General features: G+C 39.2%; 1 protein-coding gene across 1 annotated transcript; it reads left to right on the forward strand.

Annotated features, from left to right (window-relative positions):
- The first annotated feature begins 421 nt into the window (after nt 1-421).
- On the forward strand, nt 422-3,458 carry LOC111901104 (cyclic nucleotide-gated ion channel 4). The gene is made up of 7 exons (XM_023896972.2): nt 422-898; nt 1,418-1,633; nt 1,720-2,036; nt 2,122-2,230; nt 2,331-2,567; nt 2,667-2,753; nt 2,878-3,458. Exons 1-7 carry the CDS (start codon nt 422-424, stop codon nt 3,391-3,393), a joined length of 1,959 nt encoding a protein of 652 aa, XP_023752740.1. The 3' UTR covers nt 3,394-3,458.
- The last annotated feature ends 18,517 nt before the right edge of the window (nt 3,459-21,975 follow it).

Genomic DNA, 21,975 nt, shown 5'->3' on the forward strand with positions numbered 1-21,975 from the left:
GTAATTTTTTTTCACGGTTAATATTAATCAACGTTACCTTTTTCAAATAGTAAATTCCGTTGAACAAAACAAAATAAGAAATTTGACAACATCGAAGAATCTCAGCTGGTTCCTATGTTTCAACAACCAATAGAAATCGTCAATTCAATAGAATGACAAACAACATATGAAATATGGTAAAACAATTTTTTTCCAATAGCATCCTTTTTATACGTGTCAAATATACACACGTAGACACACAACAATAAATCACAGAAGGAGTAAAGTAGTACATTTTAGCTTCTGTAGCTGAGCTCTCTCACCGCTACAAATTTTTATGTCTTCTTCTCCAAACAAATTCGGTACATATATTCCTCTCTCTCTCTCTCTGAAACACACACACACACAGTCACACAGAGACAGAAACGCACAGTGAGCAAACATGGCTTGTAGGAATGAACATTCAGATGCTTACACAGAAACCACTGACGAAGAAGAAGAAGTAGCAGAAAAAGAGTACGAGGAGAACATATATAGCGTGTGTAGTCCAAGTGGGAGAGCAAGAATTGACCCGAGATCTCCATGGGTCCAAGAATGGAACCGGGTTTTCCTGTTGGTGTGTGCGATGGGTCTGTTCGTGGACCCGCTCTTCTTCTACACTCTGTCGATTAGCGAGTCGTGCATGTGTTTGTTCGTCGACGGGTGGTTCGCCGTCACTGTGACGGTGCTCCGGTGCATGACGGACGCGTTGCACCTGTGGAATATATGGTTGCGGTTCAAGATGAAAAGGTCATCTCCACTTGACGAACGCCGGTTCAGCACCGATGAATCGATTGTACGGAACGTGCTGACGAGGTTGATGACGGAGGCCAGAAACCGCTTCTCACTTGATATCTTCGTCGTCTTACCAATCTCTCAGGTTCTGTTTTCCTAATTTAATTAAACATATTTCAGAGTACGTTTGGATAACTTTTTATCTAAAAATCCCAAAATACCATTTAAGTAGAGAGTCAATTATCAATAATTAAAAATAAAAGAGATATTTCAAAAACAAAAAATTGTTGTCAAAAAATCCACATATGAACAAAACAAAAGCCATAAATAGCTCCATTATACCAACCTTTTTCGTAAGCCTTGTTTTGTTTACAGCTCATACAAACAGCATTTTATTTAGGCCATGTGCTTGTATACATTCTTAACATAAGTGAGCACTACCGCTCTTATGTTATGTTGGGTTAATTAAAAACAAGTTGTTGTTCACTAGAGTACGAGCATACAACTCTTTAAGTTTGTTCCATAGATTACAAAACATTATCATAAAACCATTGCCTTTTATACCCACAAAGAACCCATGGTGGATTCTTCTGTTCAGCTGGGATAAAAAAAATAAGAGCTAATGAGTGGGTTTTATTCATGGGCTAAAAAACGATTATCGCAGGTAGTATTATGGGTAGTGATCCCGAGATTGCTAGAAAAAGGTTCAACAACGGTTGTGATGACAATTTTCCTAATCACGTTTCTCATCCAATACCTACCCAAGATTTATCACTTTCTTCGCCTCCTACGAAGCATGCAAACTCACTCCGTCTACATTTTTGGTACTGTTTGGTGGGGAGTAGCCCTCAACTTGATCGCTTATTTTGTCGCCTCTCATGTAATATCCTTTCCAAGATATATAGTTTGATTTAATTGAACCATATATCTTGATCTTGTCTCAACAACATGCAAATGATCATGCAGGCTGTGGGTGCTTGTTGGTACTTGCTAGGAGCCCAGAGGACTTCCAGATGCTTGAAGGAGAAATGCATGGAAACAAATGGATGCATGCCAAGAGTATTGACGTGTGAAAACTTCATGTATTATGGAACAAACAAACTAGTGATAAGAGACACGTGGAGACTCTTATGGGGTGAGAGTAGAAGCACAAGGACTACTTGTCTACAAGGTAGCGACAGTTTCAGTTTTGGTGCATATAAATGGACAGTTCAACTCGTTACCAATGAGAGCAGATTGGAGAAGATACTCTTCCCCATATTTTGGGGTTTGATGACACTAAGGTACTAAGATGATTAGATTATATATATCTTTTTATGTCTTTCAAGCACAAAATTTTGATTATGCTATGTATAACTCATGTAACAGTACATTTGGTAACTTGGAGAGCACAACAGATTGGTTGGAAGTGGTTTTCATTATCATTGTTCTCACGACGGGCCTCCTTTTAGTCACCATGTTGATTGGAAACATTAAGGTAAGTATGAATGTGGAATTGTGGATGTCGTAGAGTTCAATTTGAAATTAGTTTGGTAATTGTGGTTTTATAAAAAGTCAAAATGTATGCATATGTGAAGGTGTTTTTGCATGCAACGACATCAAAGAAACTAGCAATGCAGTTGAAAATGAGAGACATAGAGTGGTGGATGAGGAGGAGACGCCTCCCTCAAGAATTTAGACAAAGAGTCAGAAATTACGAGAGAAAAAGTTGGGCAGCCATGCGTGGAGTTGATGAGTGTGAGATGATTCGCAACCTGCCTGAGGGCCTGCGAAGAGATATAAAGTACCATCTATGCTTGGATTTGGTTCGACAGGTACATATTACATTATTACTATTAATATTTGCGTAACAAAATATATATGTAATTTAAGTATCACTATATTCTTTGAATTTTTATCAATGTTTAACTCAGGTACCTTTATTTCAACATATGGACAACCTGGTCCTTGAGAACATATGTGACCGTGTTAAGCCCCTTATTTACACTAATGGAGAAATAGTAAGTTAATTGATACATGTTATAATTTTCTCTTAGTCCTTAATTACACGTATTCGGATCACTAATAATAATTTCAATTTATTGCATATGATAACTGATTTCTTTAACGTTAAAATTATAATAGATTACTCGAGAGGGAGATGCAGTGCAAAGGATGTTATTTATAGTACGAGGGCATCTTCAAAGTAGCCAATATTTACGAGATGGTGTCAAAAGTAGTTGTATGTTAGGCCCAGGAAACTTCAGTGGGGACGAGCTCTTATCGTGGTGTCTAAAGAGACCTTTCATTGAAAGACTACCTTCATCATCATCAACACTAGTCACTCTCGAGACCACAGAAGCTTTTGGCCTAGATGCCGAAGATGTAAAGTATGTTACACAACATTTTAGATATACTTTTGTGAACGAAAAAGTGAAGATGAGTGCAAGATATTATTCACCAGGATGGAGGACTTGGGCCGCAGTTGCGATTCAATTGGCTTGGAGGAGGTACAAGCATAGACTTACACTTAACTCGTTGTCGTTTATTAGACCAAGGAGACCTTTGTCTAGGTGTTCTTCACTTGGGGAAGATAGGCTAAGACTTTATACGGCTCTATTGACTTCGCCAAAGCCTAATCAAGATGATTTTGAATTTTGAATTCGTGAAATTTAATAGATACATAACGCCATGTTGTAAACTATATGTATGATTACAATCTGTTATAAAATTAGGCCGCTAAACTTATGTTTTAATTAATGCATGCATTTTAAGCCTAACATTTATTAAGACAAAATTAATCATAAAAATAAAAATGACCTTTTTTTCCAAATCCTATTTAAATATTTTTATTGTTTTTTGATGCATCATCCAAATGACCACTAACCTCACAACTTGTTAATTTGAGAGTTGTGAAACACTAAAAATATGGTCCCCAATACGTAAAAGTCTTTCTCGAATATTCCTAGTTTGTCGTAGTGTTGGTTTCGAACCCTATTCAAATCTATCAGTCTTGCAACTCGTCCTAAAATTAAAAGATAGGTAGTTTTGTGTAGGGCTATAAGTTATAATGTGGATTGACAATTATTGTGCGGACGTGTGGACAATGTTATTATATGAGAATTACTAAGAGAAATGTTGTTTGCTAATGTGAATACGTTCAACATTATACAAGTATCATCATTTTCATGCATTCTCACTAATTCTTATTTATTTTTGTTCCCACACATCATTTTTTACTCACTTTCATTTTTATAGAATACGACACAATAAAATTCTGACGGCATTCTGACAGAATGAGAATAATAAAAAAAGTATATAATAACTTTATAGACGATTTAATTATTATGAATGTGTGATAATGACAATAGTTATGTAAGATTAAACATATTCAAATTACCAAACAACATATTTTTTTTAGTATTCTCACATAATAGCATTATCCACACGTCAACACAATAAATGTCAATCCACATTTGAACCTAGCTCGATTTGTGTAATCACTTTACTTTTAGAGCATATTTGGTGAGATATAAAACATTGCAGCTACATAATAAATTATAAAACATTGTAGTCACACAGTTTTTTGTATTTTTATGTTAAAAACTATATCTATTTATAAGATTCAAACTTAACATTTTGTTCTTTAGGATAGTTCGTGTTATTATTCTATGTTGCAGGGTGTATTTTGTATTTATGCAGGTTTAGGAGTGTGGATCTTTCGATCCATTGATCATCTCTTAACCCGAAATATTAACTGTTTTGTTCAATTCATTTTGTTTAGAACTCTCATTTTATCACTTTTGTATTCTCTTTATATTCTATCTAGAAATAGGGTTTCATAGTTTATCTATTCTAGGGTTTGTACATAAATACGTAATTGTTTGAGAGCTGAGTGATCTTGTAGTGAGGTTCTCTCTTGTAAAAGTTGTGGATAACATTCTTGTTGTTGTTCAAGTTGGGGTCATAGCGCAAGGTAGCTCCGATCGTCGTTCTATGAACGTTTCTTGTTCCAATCGTTGTTCTACCAAGATTTTCTTCTGAATGCGTGATACAAAGGTTAGCTACTCGTGTACTCCTGTTGTTTCTCCTTTTTTTTATTTTCGTTCTTTCTGTATTTCTTTGGTTTTTAGTGTTTGTTTCAAAATCGATTATGTGGATCTTCTAGGATTTATGTTTGTTGGGTGAAATTGTGTGATCGTACATCTCTACTTTTGGTGGTTTCGTTGTTTAATCTCTAATTAGGTTTTAAAATAACGTACTAAAGAACAGACTAAAATTTGAAATAATTCATTTTAAGAACGGATCTATAATCTGAAATAACTCTATCTTAGAACGAAACCTAATAAAAACAACATACTTCTTCAATTTTATCTTGTGGATTTGGACCGCTATGAGCCTTTCTTGTTCCTTTCTACTCTCATTCTAGATTTTGTTGTGGGAGATGTTGGTGTCTTAGTACACCAGTTAATTGTTTTCATCCTTTGTGTGTTTCTTGTTTTGTTAGTCTTTGTTTTCTTGGCTCTGTATTGGTTGTCTTGGGCCCTAACATACCGCGGTGACCTTCTGGACATCAAACCAATACATGTGTATTTTTTTGTAGTTTTTTTAATGTTATCTATGCTATTGCTGCTTGTATCTTAAATCCCATGAATTTGCTAGAAACAGAATGTGGTCCATGGACACATATCCCCCTCCTCAGTAGTAAGGTACCAGCTACCCATAAGTTTCTAAGGAAGCCATTTCTTGTTGTTTTCAGGATCAATTCTAGGTAATTTTGTGTTTTAAATCATCTTTTGTTAGTGAAATTGAATAATGCATGTCATATGGGTAATACATGTTATCTCTATATGATATATTTTATGGATTAGAGGGCTACAAATCGGTTATCATTTTGCATCACTCTCTTCTTCTCCCGCTCTTTTCTGATTTGATATCATGGATCTTGTTAGGCGTGTGAAACCCAACAAATAAAGGGGTACGAATACTCCAAAATAATCCCACTATATTGCACTAAAAGGTAGTACAAGGCAAGTAGGGTCTCCCCAAGCTAAATAGATGCATGAAATGAGACTAAAAGGTGTGCAAAAAGGTGCACAAATTGCACCTAACAAATCTCCCCAAGCTTAGACCTTTCTTGTCCTCAAGAAAGAACAGGAACCGGACAAACAAGACGATTTCTAGATGGCAAAAAGAAATATAGAACAATTAGGGATATAATGATCCTAAAAGCTAAGAATGAATGCATGCAATGAAGACCATGAAAAAGAAACATATGTACAAAAGATACATAAGGAACAAAGATGAACCAAAGAAAATATTTAAGAACACAAGTAATATTTTTTATTTATTTTTATAAATATGGACATATACGATCAAAATTTACATCAATGGGGCTCCAATCATTAATACCTAGGTGACCATCCTGCTACCTTCCACATATCACAAACTCCTAAAGTGAGGAAGACCACAAAACGGTGTAATCGCATAATCCAACCATAGATTTATTTAAACTTCATACCTTAATTAGCTTTTGTGAGCGAAAATAACACAGTTCGGGATCTCATGTCCTTAAGCCTAGATAGTCAAGAATCAGAATCGACGCATCCTTAAGAACCCGTCACGGCGAATCAACTTTTGTTGAAACAGTGAGCCCACCCGAAGGGGCCCGACTCCTATGCTTTCACTTTTTCGAGAGCCACAAGTATCATATCACACAGTTCTTCATTCGCCAGACTTGACTTTGAGGCGGCTTTTGATTTTGATTGAACTTGGATTTGTATCTTCATTTTGAACTTTGAATTCTTCAGTCAACTTTTGAATTTCTGAAAGTTTCTTCGTTTTGGCACTTGAAATTCTGATTGGGGTATTAGATGTGACAGTTGTATCATTTCTTCTTTCTTTACTGTGTGGATCTGATACTTAAGCTCTCTGTTAGTGCAAGGGTAACGCGTGTCAACAAATAGGTCCGTGTTTTGTGGGTTCAGAGTTGCCGATAAAGATTATTTTTAAACATTCAGAAGCAAATCATCCTAAAGCTGTTATTACAGCCCACAAAAACGTTTCAGTATTTCATTTTTTTTTATTATCTAAGGCTGGGGTCTCGAATTACGGTGTTTGGGTCCCCTAGTTATGATAGCTGATTCTACACTTCCAGCAACTATCCGGTCACTTCAGTATTTTTTTCTCATTTGAGCTCTTGATTTCGCACTTCATGGAGCTATTGTATGTAAAGAGTGTCATCATCTCGTATAAAGTTTTTATTTATTTATTTATTTTTTTTTAACAATGTATGAAAATGATGGGAAGGAAAATATTTTTGGGTTTTATAAATGCAGAATGCAAGGAAAATGAAAATAAGAAAGGGAGTTTTTTTTTTTTTTTTTTTTTTTTTTTTTTTTTTAATAAAAAAAACAATGCATGCATGAATATGAAATATGAAAATGCATCTAATGTACAACTCTACCCCTCCCCAAGATTAAAGATAAGCATCGTCCCCGATGCTTGGAGAGGGCGGAACAACCTATCTAATCACCGCAAGGTGGTGGGGGCTGGTAGTCGGGTTGGGTAAGAGTGTAAAACAGTCACAAGTGCACACATATTGAATTTTAAAACAAAATATGAACGATTAAAGATATGGAAAGAATTTACCGAATCGTTCTTAGAGCCTTGCAGTTGGTGGTGAGAACCTCCTCTTCAACCTCCCCAAGCTATCCGTGAAATATTTTTGGAGCCCAAGAGTCATTTTCTAGGCAAAAACAACTTTAAAACCATTTAGGACATTAAAATTTTGAAATTTGCCAAAGACTAGAAAGTTTTAAAAGAAAAGACCAAGATACCCCCGAGTTGCCTCCCGGTTAGCCGCCCTTTTTTAAAGTCGTTAGCTCTACATGACCCCTGAATATGCATAAATCTAAGTATGCGGGGCTCTCCAACTCACTAAACATTTCGCCATCTCCATCAATGGAACACTTATCTTATACTTGACTTTCTTTTTGCGTGGGAACCATGTTGGACTTAGACCCTTAATGACAATAATCGTCCAGCCGATACCTTTCTTGTACTTGTCTAGTAAGGTGGTCAAATCTTCCTTCTTTGATAAGGTGGTCGATTTGATGACCGGTTGGGTGTCGACCTTCTCGGGGTATATATCATTTGAAGGGTCAAGCAAATTTATCGTTTTCGGCTCTTGTGGTTGGTCTACCAGTGAAAGGAGTTTCTCATTGGTAGTGGGTGGCTCAGCCTCTTTTTTGTCAACCTCCAACACCTACTCTACAACTTCCATATCAAAATTCTTAATTTCTACTTCTTCCTTGATAACCTTCTCCACTTCTACTTCTTCCTTTTCTTCCCCATCTTCTAATTGCAATCTTGGGTCATCAAAAATTTTCCCATCGTTCAAGGTGATGGAAGAAACGGTATGCATTGGGTCCTCCTCCGTATGCGATGGTAGTTTTCCCTGAGTTTCCAATATACTCATAGATTGAGTAAGTTGTGAAATTTGTTGCTCTAAGCTTTTGAGGCTAGCTTTGGTTGTTTCTTGGAAGATCTGGGTAGTAGTGGCAATGCTTTTGACAATGTCTTCCAAGGACATGCTCGACTTTTCAGGTTGTTGTGGAGGTGGAGAATATAGTTTTTGGAACTGTGGACTTAGTTGGTATTGGTCATTTCCCCAAGCTTGGTATGGGTTTTGGCATTGGTTGTTTCCCCAAGCTTGGTATGGGTTTTGGCATTGGTTGTTTCCCCAAGCTTGGTTATTTTCCCACCATTGATCATGTTGAGGTTGATCATAACTCCATTGGTTTGGCCAGTAGTAGGTTCCCATTTCTTGCACTTCTTCCCATTCTCCTTGTAGATATGGACACATATCGGAATGATGTCCATTTTGAGTGAAGAAATCGCAAGGGATAGATATGGGCTGCGTACTTTGGTCATTTCCAATCATCATAACTAACTGAGCTAGCTTAGAAAGTTGGTCTTCTATGCAAGAAGTATTCATTTCTCAGCGAAACTTTTTTTCTGTTTTTTTTTAATAGAGATGTACCTGCTCACAAAAATCTAGGCATAAACAATTAGTAACACTGTGTCCCCGGCAACGGCGCCAATTTGTTAGGCGTGTCAAACCCAACAAATAAAGGGGTACGATATACTCCAAAATAATCCCACTATATTGCACTAAAAGGTAGTACAAGGCAAGTAGGGTCGATCCACATAGACACGGGATAATTAGCCTATACCTCTTTGCGCAAGGTACTATGGTCACCAACAGTAATAAGGGGGGTTTAGAATGCAATGACTAAACAAACAAATTTAAAACACAAGTAGACAACTAAACAAATGAATTAAGTTCAGATTTTGTAAGGACTCCAACTCCATGTATGACAATTTAGCAATGTGACTCAAACATGACACAATATTCGTTCAATTCTATCTAAGTTGGTACTTGAAAGTGCTAATAAGCTCTAACACTTCCCATTCACCACATTAATTAACCAAAACAAGCTCTTTGATTAACCCTAACCTTATTAACCTAATCTAAACAAACTCTTATAATTAGATTATAAGATTGCATGAAGCTTTATGTGAATGTTCCCAACAACACCCAATACTTCTCATAAGCTCGGGAGTGTAAAAGGGTATGTGTGACATCCCCAAAATCACGGCCAGAAAAGACCGATTTCATTTATGATTTTTAAACTAATTTTAGAGTAAATCCTTTTGATTTAAAAGTGTTGCGGAATTTGTTCCCAAAACAAAACATGATAAAATAATATTTATCAAAGCATTTCATCAAGAGATACATTTTCATTATATAATCAAAACTCGGGATGTCATGTTCCGATACAGACCATAAAGCATAAACGATAACATTACAAGTCATTCAACAAATATATACATATACAGACTTGTAAACAAAACAACTTGATGATTCAACCATCTTATGCCCTCGCGCCACTACCTGTAATACAATTAAAAATGAGTGGGTTAGGCTTGGGAGCCTGGTGAGCATATAGGGTTTTCAACCCACAATAAATAAATTATATTTAATTTCACCAACCAATCACTATCCCGATTACCCATTCCCGTTATCCTCACTTTACGTCCCTAAAACAACATCTATCTCAAGGGACCTAATCTAGGATTTTCATCGGGACGGACATCACTGCTAAGGGGTTTCCTCAACAATAGATATCCTAAAGGCAACCATGAGAGGGATAGAGTACCCGGTGAACACATCGTTCATAACACCTACAGGTTATGAACCTGCTAGGGTCCACTAGACTGTCTAGAAGGAGTCCGTGGTCGTTATCCATACTCCGCTGAATAACTAGATCAACAACAACAACAACATCGAGGCCTCTCATCTGTTTATTATACACCAACTATCTACCCATGTTCTACCCAACATATTAGTAGATAAAAATATATATTTTCATACATAGTTTAAAACCTGTATAGTATTTTCATTCAATACATATTCCACATAACAGATGAGGCACACCCACATAACACGTAATTCATAGAAAATAAATCAGATCTATGAGATAGAAGAGAATGAATATACATTCACACATATAACAACAAGATTATACACATAACATGTATTTCGTATAAAATACTTCGTAATTATGCGTTAGAAGAAAGTAACTACACACTCACACGTATAAACCACAATATACTTAATACACTCAAACCATACTTGTATTATTATCGTGTTTGTGAAAGGTAGTATACACTCACTTGATCAGAAGATGATCGAACAGCACTACGACTTGCAGAAGTAGTAATCCTCAGCAGATCTGGAAGATCTCTACAAAAATCGAACTTCTTGCGGGCAGAGCTTCGGCTCGGGAACCTCACTTCTCGGGATCTTCGGGATCTCGGGACTTGCTTCGGGGCTCGAGGATATTACCGGGGCTTCGGGGTATTTCTGGCACGCAAATCGATGCAAAACGGGAGAGAGAAGAGAGAAAAATAGCAAAGAACTCGGCTGCCCTCGCATCCTATTTATAGGAGGCTGGAGCCTCGGAGTACGCGGGGCGTACTGCTCCGAAATCGTCACTGCTTACGTATCCAAAGTGCTCGTGCGAGTGTCGACATTCCTCGGTGTACGCGGGGCGTACTTCGGATGAGTCCGATGACTCCTCTTCGGATGATGCTAGATTTTCCAATTAAATTTAAATACAAATTATTTAATAAACTTCGGAAATTCATATCTTCTTCATACGAACTCCGTTTTCGACGTTCTTTATATCCACGCGAAGGTGAGACTACGCTCTACAACTTTTGTTTAGACTCCGTCGGATAATTTTGACTTTATTTTTATTATTTATTTTTAATAGGCCGGGACAGAAAAACTTCGTTATAAATTCATAACTTCTTCGTTTGACGTCCGTTCTCGCCTAACTTTTCATCGCTTCGATACCAACAACCGGACCTTCGATCCTCCTTTAGATTGCTTCGGCTAAAACCCCTCGATCTCAACTCGAGTATAACAGGCTGCATATCGCTAAGTCGAAACTTCAGAAAAATCATAACTTCCTCATACGAAGTCAGATTTGGGCGTTCTATATATATTCGGAAACCTCGTTTTAACTACTACAACATTAACCAAAGATATCAAGTTTATTTTACACTTAATTTTTGATGCTTATTTTTTATTCTTAATTAATCCAACCACATAATTAAGCAATTAAGCACAAAACACATAATACTCAAATAATACACTTCTATTATTTCAAAACGGGTTACAAAGGTTAACCTAGACTATTATATCAACATTAATGATAAGCCCAGAAACACAGGCGTTACAATTCTCTCCACCTTAGAATGATTCCGTCCCCAGAATTACACATCATCAAACAAATGCGGATAGCGACCCATCATGTCACTCTCCGTCTCCCAGGTGAGATTCGGCCCATTCGTGTGTTTCCATCGGACAAGCACTAACTCGACCATCTTGCGTCGCAACTTCTTAGTCTTTTGGTCAAAAATTACCTCTGGTTCTTCAATCAACCTTTTGTTCTCATCGATTCTCAACTCCGAATGTGGAATAATGTCGGGAACTTCTCCCGTGAACTTCCTCAAATAACACACATGAAAAGTGTTATGAATTCCATTCAGTTCTTCTGGTAGTTCGAGCTTGTAAGCTTGGTTCCCAATCCTCTGAAGAACTTTAAACGGTCCAATAAACCTTGGACTCAACTTTCCCTTTTTACCAAATCTTATAAGTCCCTTCCATGGCGAGACCTTAAGCAAAACCGAATCTCCAACTTCAAAAGTCATCGGTCTTCGCTTTTTGTCAGCATAGCTCTTTTGACGATCCTGAGTTGCTAACATTCTTTCCCTAATTATTTTCAACTTTTCAGGAGTTTGATGAACCATCTCCGGTCCCATAAACTGCTTTTCCCCAGCCTCAAGCCAACAAGACGGCGTACGACACTTCTGTCCATACAAATCTTGGTAAGGTGCCATCTTAATGCTCGAGTGGAAACTATTATTGTAGGAAAATTCTACCAAAGGTAAATGTTCATCCCAATTACCTAGGAATTCCAAGGTACATGCTCTCAACATATCTTCAAGTGTTTGTATCGTTCTTTCACTCTGACCATCAGTCCGTGGATGGTAAGCTGTACTTAAACACAACTTGGTACCCAATTCCTCTTGTAGACTTTTCCAAAACCTTGAGGTGAAACGGCTATCACGATCCGACACAATCGTTAACGGAACACTGTGAAGCCTCACAATCTCCTTCACGTAAGAATTTGCAAGCTTTTCCATAGACCATTTTTCCTTGGCTGCTATGAAATGCGCACTCTTAGTGACTCGATCAACGACCACCCAAATCATGTCGTGACCATTGTTTGTTCTGGGCAGTTTAGTGACAAAATCCATAGCAATGTCTTATCACTTACCCATAGGCACAGGCAAAGGTTCTAAACTCCCGTACGGTTTCTGATGTCATGTCTTTACTCTCGCACAAGTCGCACACTCAGCCACATACTTTGCAACATCAAGCTTCATCGTCGGCCACCAGTAATAGGGTTTCAGGTCCCTATACATTTTAGTGCTACCGGGATGAATTGAGTACATGGTCTTATGAGCTTCTTCCATCAGAAGATCTCTAATTCCTCCGGACTTAGGTACCCAAATACGATCTTGGAATACCTTCAGTCCATGACCGTTTGTACCAAACACCAACGTTTTACCCAAACGTTCCTCCTTTTGGTCATTTTTCTCAGAAGCTTCCTCTTGAGCTTTCTTTATACTTTCCACAATGGTCGAGACAACTTCAATTCTCAACGCTCTTGGTCTTTTCCTTTCAAGATTGACTTTCCGACTGAGAGCATCAGCAACAACATTAGCTTTACCGGGGTGGTAAAGTATCTCGCAGTCGTAGTCTTTAAGTAATTCTAGCCAACGTCGTTGCCTCATATTCAATTCCTTCTGACCAAAGAGATATTGGAGACTCTTATGATCAGTGAAAAGTTTGCACTTCGTGCCATAGAGGTAATGCCTCTATATTTTCAGAGCGAAAACTACCGCTGCCAACTCCAAATCATGAGTCGGGTAATTCTTTTCATGCTCCTTCAGCTGTCGAGATGCATATGCTATCACCTTTTCTCTTTGGTTCAAAAAACAACCCAATCCAACCCCAGACGCATCGCTATAAACAGCGAAGTCTTCAACTCCATTGGGTAAAGAAAGTATCGATGCTTCGCATAGCTTCTTCTTTAGCTTCTCGAATGCTTCTTTATGCTTATCATTCCAAGCATAAGTAGCTCCTTTGTGGGTCAAAGCTGTCAACGGAGTAGCGATCGAAGAAAAGCCTTGGATAAACCTTCGGTAATATCCGGCTAATCCCAAAAAGCTTCGGATCTCCGTGGGACTTTTCAGTTGTTCCCACTTCATTACAGCTTCAATCTTTGCTGGATCAACCATTATCCCTTCTTGGTTGACCACGTGACCCAAGAATTGGAATTCACGAATCCAAAAAACACATTTGGAGAACTTAGCATACAACTTCTCCTTCTTCAAGACTTCTAACACTTCTTGCAAGTGTTTGCCATGCTCCTCCTGGCTTTTTGAATAAATCAGAATGTCATCTATGAACACTATCACAGATTTATCTAGGAACAGATTACAAACCCTATTCATCAAATCCATGAACGCTGCTGGAGCATTGGTTAGTCCAAACGACATAACCAAGAACTCGTAGTGTCCATATCGTGTTCTGAATGCAGTTTTATCGATATCTTGCTCTCTTACTTTTAGCTGATGATATCCTGACCTTAGGTCGATCTTCGAGAAATAGCTCGAACCTTGCAATTGATCGAACAGGTCATCAATCCTCAGCAACGGATATCTATTCTTTATTGTTGCCTTATTTAGCTCTCGGTAATCAATGCACATTCTCATACTTCCATCTTTCTTCTTTACGAATAACACCGGAGCTCCCCAGGGCGATGAACTAGGTTTAATGAAACCTTTGTCCAATAACTCCTGAAGTTGCATCATTAGCTCCTTCATCTCCGTCGGTGCTCATCGATAAGGTGCTTTTGCAATTGGCGTTGTTTTGGGCAACAAGTTAATACAAAATTCCACTTGTCGATCAGGCGGTAATCCAGGAAGATCTTCGGGAAATACTTCCGGATAATCACATATGACAGGAATGCTCTGCATCGCCTTTTTCTCCTTCTTAGAATCTATCACGAATGCTAGATACGACGTACATCCTTTAGCCAAACACTTTCTGGCTTTCATCAATGAAATGATTCCAGAATTTACTCTGCGTTTATCTCCATACACCATAAATGACTCTTTCCCAGGCGGGTTTACTTTGACTATTTTCTTCTTGCATAAAATTTCGTCATCATTGGCGCTAAGCCAATCCATTCCCAGAACGATGTCGAAACCGTTAAGTTCTATAGGCAATAATTCCTCGTGGAACTTATTCCCATTCAGATCAATTAAGATGTTTTTCATACGATGGCTAACAGGTACAAACTTGCCACTAGCAACTTCGACTAATAAGGCATTATCTAGTCTAACAACAGGCAAAACTAGTTTTCTACCAAATTCATGCGATATAAAGGAGTAGTTGGCTCCAGAATCAAATAAAATTTGGGCAGGCAAATTGTTAACGAGAAAGGTACCTGAAGCGACATCAACTTCATCTTTAGCAGCTTCCAGTGTCATTTGGAATGCTCTCGCCTTTGGCTTTGGCGGAATGTTGGGTCTAGCTGCCTCCTTCTTCTTCGGGCAGTCCCTCGACATGTGTCCCTCCTCACCACAACCATAGCAAACCTTCTTAGAGAGGGTACATTCATTGGCATAGTGACCTGGCTTTCCACACTTGTAGCATGTGGCCACTACCTCACATTTTCCATGATGCTTCTTCTTACATTTGTCGCACCATTTCGCTTCGCCTCCACCACCCCTCGAACCAGACTTCGAGAACTTGTTTTTCTTGTTGGACCCTGAAGTTCCATCGAACTTCCTCTTTTCACCAACTTCTATCCTTTCTAGACCCTTTTCCTTTTGCTGGGCCTCCACATTCTTAGCTGCACGAACAGCTGTTTTCAGAGTAGTTGCCATCTTGGCTGTCAGACCAAAGTCGGCAGGCATACCATTAGCAAACCTCTCAATCCTGGAGAGTTCCGTTGGCACTAGGTACGAAAATAACTTCATTTTCTCAGTGAATGCAGTAGCATAGTCATCTATGCTCATTTTCCCCTTCTTCAAGTTTTGGAACTCATTGTTCAGATCAATCAGATCTATCTCTGAACAATACTGCACCCTTAGTTGTTCCAAGAACTCCTCCTATGACATTTACAGGGATTCTCCTCGTGGCATAGTATCTGCCAACAACTTCCACCAACTCAATACTCCAATTTTCAGTTGTCTAACTGCAAAGACGGTCTTCTGTTTGTTGCTACAGTCGCAACTTTCAAATACCATCCCCATTTCGGAGATCCAATCCATTATCTCAACAGGCTTTGGGCTCCCAAAAAGACTTGGCGGCTTGGCGCCCAAGAAGTTCTTGTACATTTGCCCATCCTTGTTGTTTCTCCTTTCCGGGTCATTCCTTCGTTCTCCTTGAGTCCCAACTTGACTCATAATGCGACTATTGTTCCCTTCCTCCGATTGCTCGGGAATCAATTCAGGTTCCTCAATAGGTAGGATAGGTTCATCCCTATTATCATGCAACATCTATCGCATCTTATCCCTTTATTCGTCTAACATAGCACGAATCATGGCTTGCACCGCAGCTATTGTTATTGGTTATGGTGCTGCTGCTACAACAGGTATTTGCTCAATCACTGGCGGTTGATTCCTGTTTTCATCCGCGTTTCCAACACCACTCCTTGTTCTCACCATTTTTGATCTACACACCGAATAAGGTGAAATTAGATCCTCATTCACGGTAGATATTCAAATCATCCTTATTACTCTGAAACGTTTACATGCTAGTTCTAATAACGTAGGCATGCGCTTAGAATCCTACACACATAAGGTTTCCAGATCCGGTCGGCAACAGACCGTAGATCCGAACAATTAATATCATATATGGCAACATATAACATTTAGCACATAAAAGCATTTTAGGCAACTTTCCTAAAATAAACTAGTGCTCGTGTCTAAAATCCAACAGACACACATCTCAAAATTCCACTTAGCATTCTAAGTTTAAGTCTAGAAATCCTACAAATTCCTAGTTCGCTTAAACTAATGCTCTGATACCAACTGTGACATCCCCAAAATCACGGCCATAAAAGACCGATTTCATTTATGCTTTTTAAAATAATTTCAGAGTAAATCCTTTTGATTTAAAAGTGTTGCGAAATTTGTTCCCAAAACAAAACATGATGAAATAATATTTATCAAAGCATTTCATCAAGAGATGTATTTTCATTATATAATCAAAACTCGGGATGTCATGTTCCGATACAGACCATAAAGCATAAACGATAACATTACAAGTCATTCAACAAATATATACATATACAGACTTGTAAACAAAACAACTTGATGATTCAACCATCTTATGCCCTCGCGCCACTACCTGTAATACAATTAAAACTGAGTGGGCCAGGCTTGGGAGCCTGGTGAGCATATAGGGTTTTCAACCCACAATAAATAAATTATATTCAATTTCACCAACCAATCACTATCCCGATTACCCATTACCGTTATCCTCACTTTACGTCCCTAAAACAACATCTATCTCAAGGGACCTAATCTAGGATTTTCATCGGGACGGACATCACTGCTAAGGGGTTTCCTCAACATTAGATAACCTAAAGGCAACCATGAGGGGGATAGAGTACCCGGTGAACACATCGTTCACAACACCTACAGGTTATGAACCTGCTAGCGTTCCACTAGACTGTCTAGAAGGAGTCCGTGGTTGTAATCCATACTCCGCTGAATAACTAGATCAACAACAACAACAACATCGAGGCCTCCCATCTGTTTATTATACACCAACTATCTACCCATGTTCTACCCAACATATTAGTAGATAAAAATACATATTTTCATACATAGTTTAAAACCTGTATAGTATTTTCATTCAATACATATTCCACATAACAGATGAGGCACACCCACATAACACGTAATTCATAGAAAATAAATCAGATCTATGAGATAGAAGAGAATGAATATACATTCACACATATAACAACAAGATTATACACATAACACGTATTTCGTATAAAATACTTCATAATTATGCGTTAGAAGAAAGTAACTACACACTCACACGTATAAACCACAATATACTTAATACACTCAAACCATACTTGTATTATTATCGTGTTTGTGAAAGGTAGTATACACTCACTTGATCAGAAGATGATCGGACAGCACTACGACTTGCAGAAGTAGTAATCCTCAGCAGATCTGGAAGATCTCTACAAAAATTGAACTTCTCGCGGGCAGAGCTTCGGCTCGGGAACCGCACTTCTCGGGATCTTCAGGATCTCGGGACTTGCTTCGGGGCTCGAGGATATTATCGGGGCTTCGGGGTATTTTTGGCACGCAAATCGATGCAAAACGGGAGAGAAGAGAGAAAAATAGCAAAGAACTCGGCTGCCCTCGCATCCTATTTATAGGGCGCTGGAGCCTCGGAGTACGCGGGGCGTACTGCTCCGAAATCGTCACTGCTTACATATCCGAAGTGCTCGAGTGCGAGTGTCGACATTCCTCGGTGTACGCGGGGCGTACACGAGTACGTGGGGCGTACTTCGGATGAGTCCGATGAATCCTCTTCGGATAATGCCGGATTTTCCAATTAAATTTAAATACAAATTATTTAATAAACTTCGGAAATTTATATCTTCTTCATACGAACTCCGTTTTCGACGTTCTTTATATCCACGCGAAGGTGAGACTACGCTCTACAACTTTCGTTTAGACTCCGTCGGCTAATTTTGATATTATTTTTATTATTTATTTTTAATAGGCCGGGACAGAAAAACTTCGTTATAAATTCATAACTTCTTCGTTTGACGTCCGTTCTCGCCTAACTTTTCATCGCTTCGATACCAACAACGAGACCTTTGATCCTCGTTTAGATTGCTTTGGCTAAAAACCCCTCGATCTCAACTCGAGTATAACAGGTTGCATACCGCTAAGTCGAAACTTGAGAAAAATCATAACTTCCTCATACGAAGTCAGATTTGGGCGTTCTATATATATTCGGAAACCTCGTTTCAACTACTACAACATTAACCAAAGATATCAAGTTTATTTTACACTTAATTTTTGACGCTTATTTTTTATTCTTAATTAATCCAACCACATAATTAAGCAATTAAGCACAAAACACATAATACTCAAATAATACACTTCTATTATTTCAAAACGGGTTACAAAGGTTAACCTAGACTATTATATCAACATTAATGACAAGCCCAGAAACACAGGCGTTATAGTATGAGGAAGACTTACACTAAATTCATTCAATAGAGATCAATTTAATGCTTGTTACTTGTTCAATTTCACAAAACAGTTACGGATTTTGTAAAAGACATAACTTGAATGACCTAACCCTAATTTAAATGGCCAATAAGAATCACAATTAGAATCAAACATTCGATTGAAGAAAAATCAAATTCATTAGATAGAAATTCAGAACAAACATCATGTCATATGATTGAAGTCACTACCAAGAAGTCAAAACATGAAATTGGAGAAGTTAGGGTTCTAGCCACACATGGCTAGAACAAGATCACAAGTCTAAACGATGAAATTAAGTGTAATTACAACTTACAAAAACCATAATTAGTGTTTCCAAATGATTAACGGACACACCCTTGCAAAAACCTTCGAATTCTCCTCTCCAATGGTGCTCTGATATGTTGTGTGTTTGTAAAAAATGACACTCAACCCGTAATATGAAAGATAGGAAAAACTGCCAAAAGTTGGTTTTTGGGTCGAACACGGCCTGTGTTAAATTAGGCTAAACTGACACGGGTCGTGTTCAGCAACAAACCCCGTGTTGATTTGCACTAAACTGACACGCCCCGTGTTCAGCATGGTCAACAGCTCCCATTTTGGTCAAACACGCCTCGTGCCCACATTTCAGTGTAAATTCAACACGCCCCGTGTTCCCCTCTAACTCCGAATCCAAACTTGATTTTTCCAACTTTTTCGTTCTTTGCCCAATCATCCCGAAATCTTCACCAATGCTTCCCGACACTTCTCAAAGCGCGTTCCAACCTCCGGTTAATGTAGTACCTGGTTCCTGGTAGGTACTCCTTGTGATTAATAATTTAATTTTATGCATTTTTGCCTTGGACTCGACGAGTTGAAGGACCAACCCGCCGAGTAGGAGTGGGATAAGGCGCGGGGTTTGAACATTGTACTCGGCGAGTCGGTCCCCGGACTCGGCGAGTAGACCCTGTTTGGACAAAAACCCTAATCCGGGCGTTGGCACCCTATTTAAACGCTCTAACTTGGCATCCTTAGTCCCTAACACTTCCAGAGAACTGTAGAAAGAAACCCTAGCCCCCATATTGTTATTGAGAGTGATTTTGGCTTTGTGGAGAAGGTTTGGAGCTTAGAGGAAGGAAGAGGAGGTTGAAGTGTGCAAGGAAGGGAGGTAGATTCATAATCTACACTGTGAGAAGCTTCCATTCAGGTAGAAAAGTTCTTACCTTGATCATTAGTTCATTAGATCCCCTTTTTGTCCCAAATTAGTGGTTTCAAGCCCTAAAACCTCAAATTCCATGTATTTATGCTTTAAGTTTTGAAGGGACTTCAGATTGGCATCTTATGGACATCCTAGAAGTTTAAAGTCTCTTTGGTTAGGATTATTGAGGTCCCTATTGAGTGCATGACCCCTTAAAGAGCTTGGATTTGCCTTCTTGAGCTCGTAGGGCCATGCATGCACATAAAGTTTGTAACTTTACGTGATAAGCATGCTCTAGGAGCATAGATCTATGGGTTAGAAGCGTTGCATGTCTCAGTTTTGGTCTGTATGGGAAGTGGGTCGAAGGGACTCGGCGAGTCCCAAAGTGGAACTCAGCGAGTTCTATGAACATGGTCTTAGACTCGGCGAGTTGGATGAACAACTCGGCGAGTCCTATGAAGATTGCCTGGACCTCGCCGAGTCGTTCTTCAAACTCGGCGAGTCATATGAACTTTCACTGAGTAAGAGGGGTTTAAGTGTTGAAGGTCCAACCCTTCGTATCTGCACGCGGAATTAGCAGTGTAACGTAGTCCTAAAACCCCAAATCCTCTTACGGGATGTTCTGGTGAGGATTGGAAGTGAGTAGGAGATCTGCTCGTGGAACTCAGCGAGTTGCTCTCGGACTCGGCGAGTTGGATCACGAGTCAGTTCCATAGTCCCGAGTAGTGAGTCAGGGGTGACTCAGTGAGTGGAAAGAGAGACTTGGCGAGTAGGACCGGGTTAGTAGGAGAAGGACTCGGCAAGTCTGTGCCATGACTCGGCGAGTCCAGTCAACTGTGAGTTGACCTTGACCAAGGAGTTGACCTTGGACCTGGGATGGGCTAGTCAATTGACCTAAGGATATTTATGAGTGGCTAATCTATGTGTATGGGTTTGTAGCCGGAGGATTACCGGTGCAGCAGCCAGACGTCTAGCAGTCGGACTTTCGGTAGCTACTCTTTGAGGTGAGTTTCCTTCCAGTAGTAACAAGTCTAAGGCACCAAGGCCGACCCGATTAGATGATATGCTAGTGTCAGAGTGTGGGCAGAGCCCGTATCTCATGGTCGAGTTTGATTATGATATATGCCAGTATGATAGATTTGTCTATACTCGTTGTCTGTGTGATACTTGTATGTTATGGATTAGCAGCTGAGTGTGGGCGAGGCCCGTATCTCTCTGATAGTGGAGTGTGTGTGAGGCCCGTATATCTATGATAGTGGAGTGTGGGCGAGGCCCATATATCTCAGATAGCGGAGTGTGGGCGAGACCCGTATCTCTCAGATAGCGGAGTGTGGGCGAGGCCCGTATCTCCCAGCTAGCGGAGTGTGGGCGAGGCCTGTATCTTCATGAGTATGGGTGAGGCCCGTATCTCCTAGCTGTTCATTGTATGTTTGTATGGTATGAGGTATTATGGGGGAACTCACTAAGCTTCGTGCTTACAGTTTTCAATTTTGGTTTCAGGTACCTCTTCTTCGAAGGGGAAGGAGCTGGCGCGGTAGCGGCCCATCACACACATGCCTCGTATTCCGCACTATGAGATCTTCCTGGGGATTTTTACTCTGACATTATTATGTTTATGAAAATGTTTTCCAGACATGTGATATCTTTTATGAAATGTTATGATCGGTGACGCTTTTACTTCTAAATGCTTTACTAAGTATATGCTTTAAAAATGAAGTTTTTGGCTCGTATTTTTGGGATGTTACAAGTTGGTATCAGAGCCCTGGTTTGAGGGATTCGGACACACCTTCGGGGGTGTCTGAACTCAAATCGAGGGATTAAAAGATTTTAAAGCAGAAAATATTTTCTAAAAAGCTAAGTAAAGAGGTTTAAGAAGAAGTGTGTGATGTGCGCGACTAGCCGAGCTCAAGTAAGTATTCCCCAAAGTACCCATACCAGCTTATGTTTTGTTTATCAGTTTCAGTAGAACAGCATGCTAGAATAGGACTAAGGATCTAGGAGTGATGCCTTATGTTCTTGCTTTATGTGTTTCAGTGTATGAAAATTGCATGCTAGAATTGAGTAGACAGCAGTAGGATAGCCTGTTAGGGTTATGCCTGATA

Source organism: Lactuca sativa, chromosome 7 (genome assembly GCF_002870075.4).
Source record: "Lactuca sativa cultivar Salinas chromosome 7, Lsat_Salinas_v11, whole genome shotgun sequence".
NCBI classification, from domain to species: domain Eukaryota; kingdom Viridiplantae; phylum Streptophyta; class Magnoliopsida; order Asterales; family Asteraceae; genus Lactuca; species Lactuca sativa.

What these genes read in the sequence shown, in the direction of transcription:
- LOC111901104 (XM_023896972.2), top strand. Translation starts at nt 422, where the DNA reads ATGGCTTGTAGGAATGAACATTCAGATGCTTACACAGAAACCACTGAC. An exon ending in TGGGGTTTGATGACACTAAG is followed by an intron (nt 2,037 to 2,121) that starts GTACTAAGATGA and finishes CTCATGTAACAG; the next exon opens with TACATTTGGTAACTTGGAGA. An exon ending in TGTTGATTGGAAACATTAAG is followed by an intron (nt 2,231 to 2,330) that starts GTAAGTATGAAT and finishes GCATATGTGAAG; the next exon opens with GTGTTTTTGCATGCAACGAC.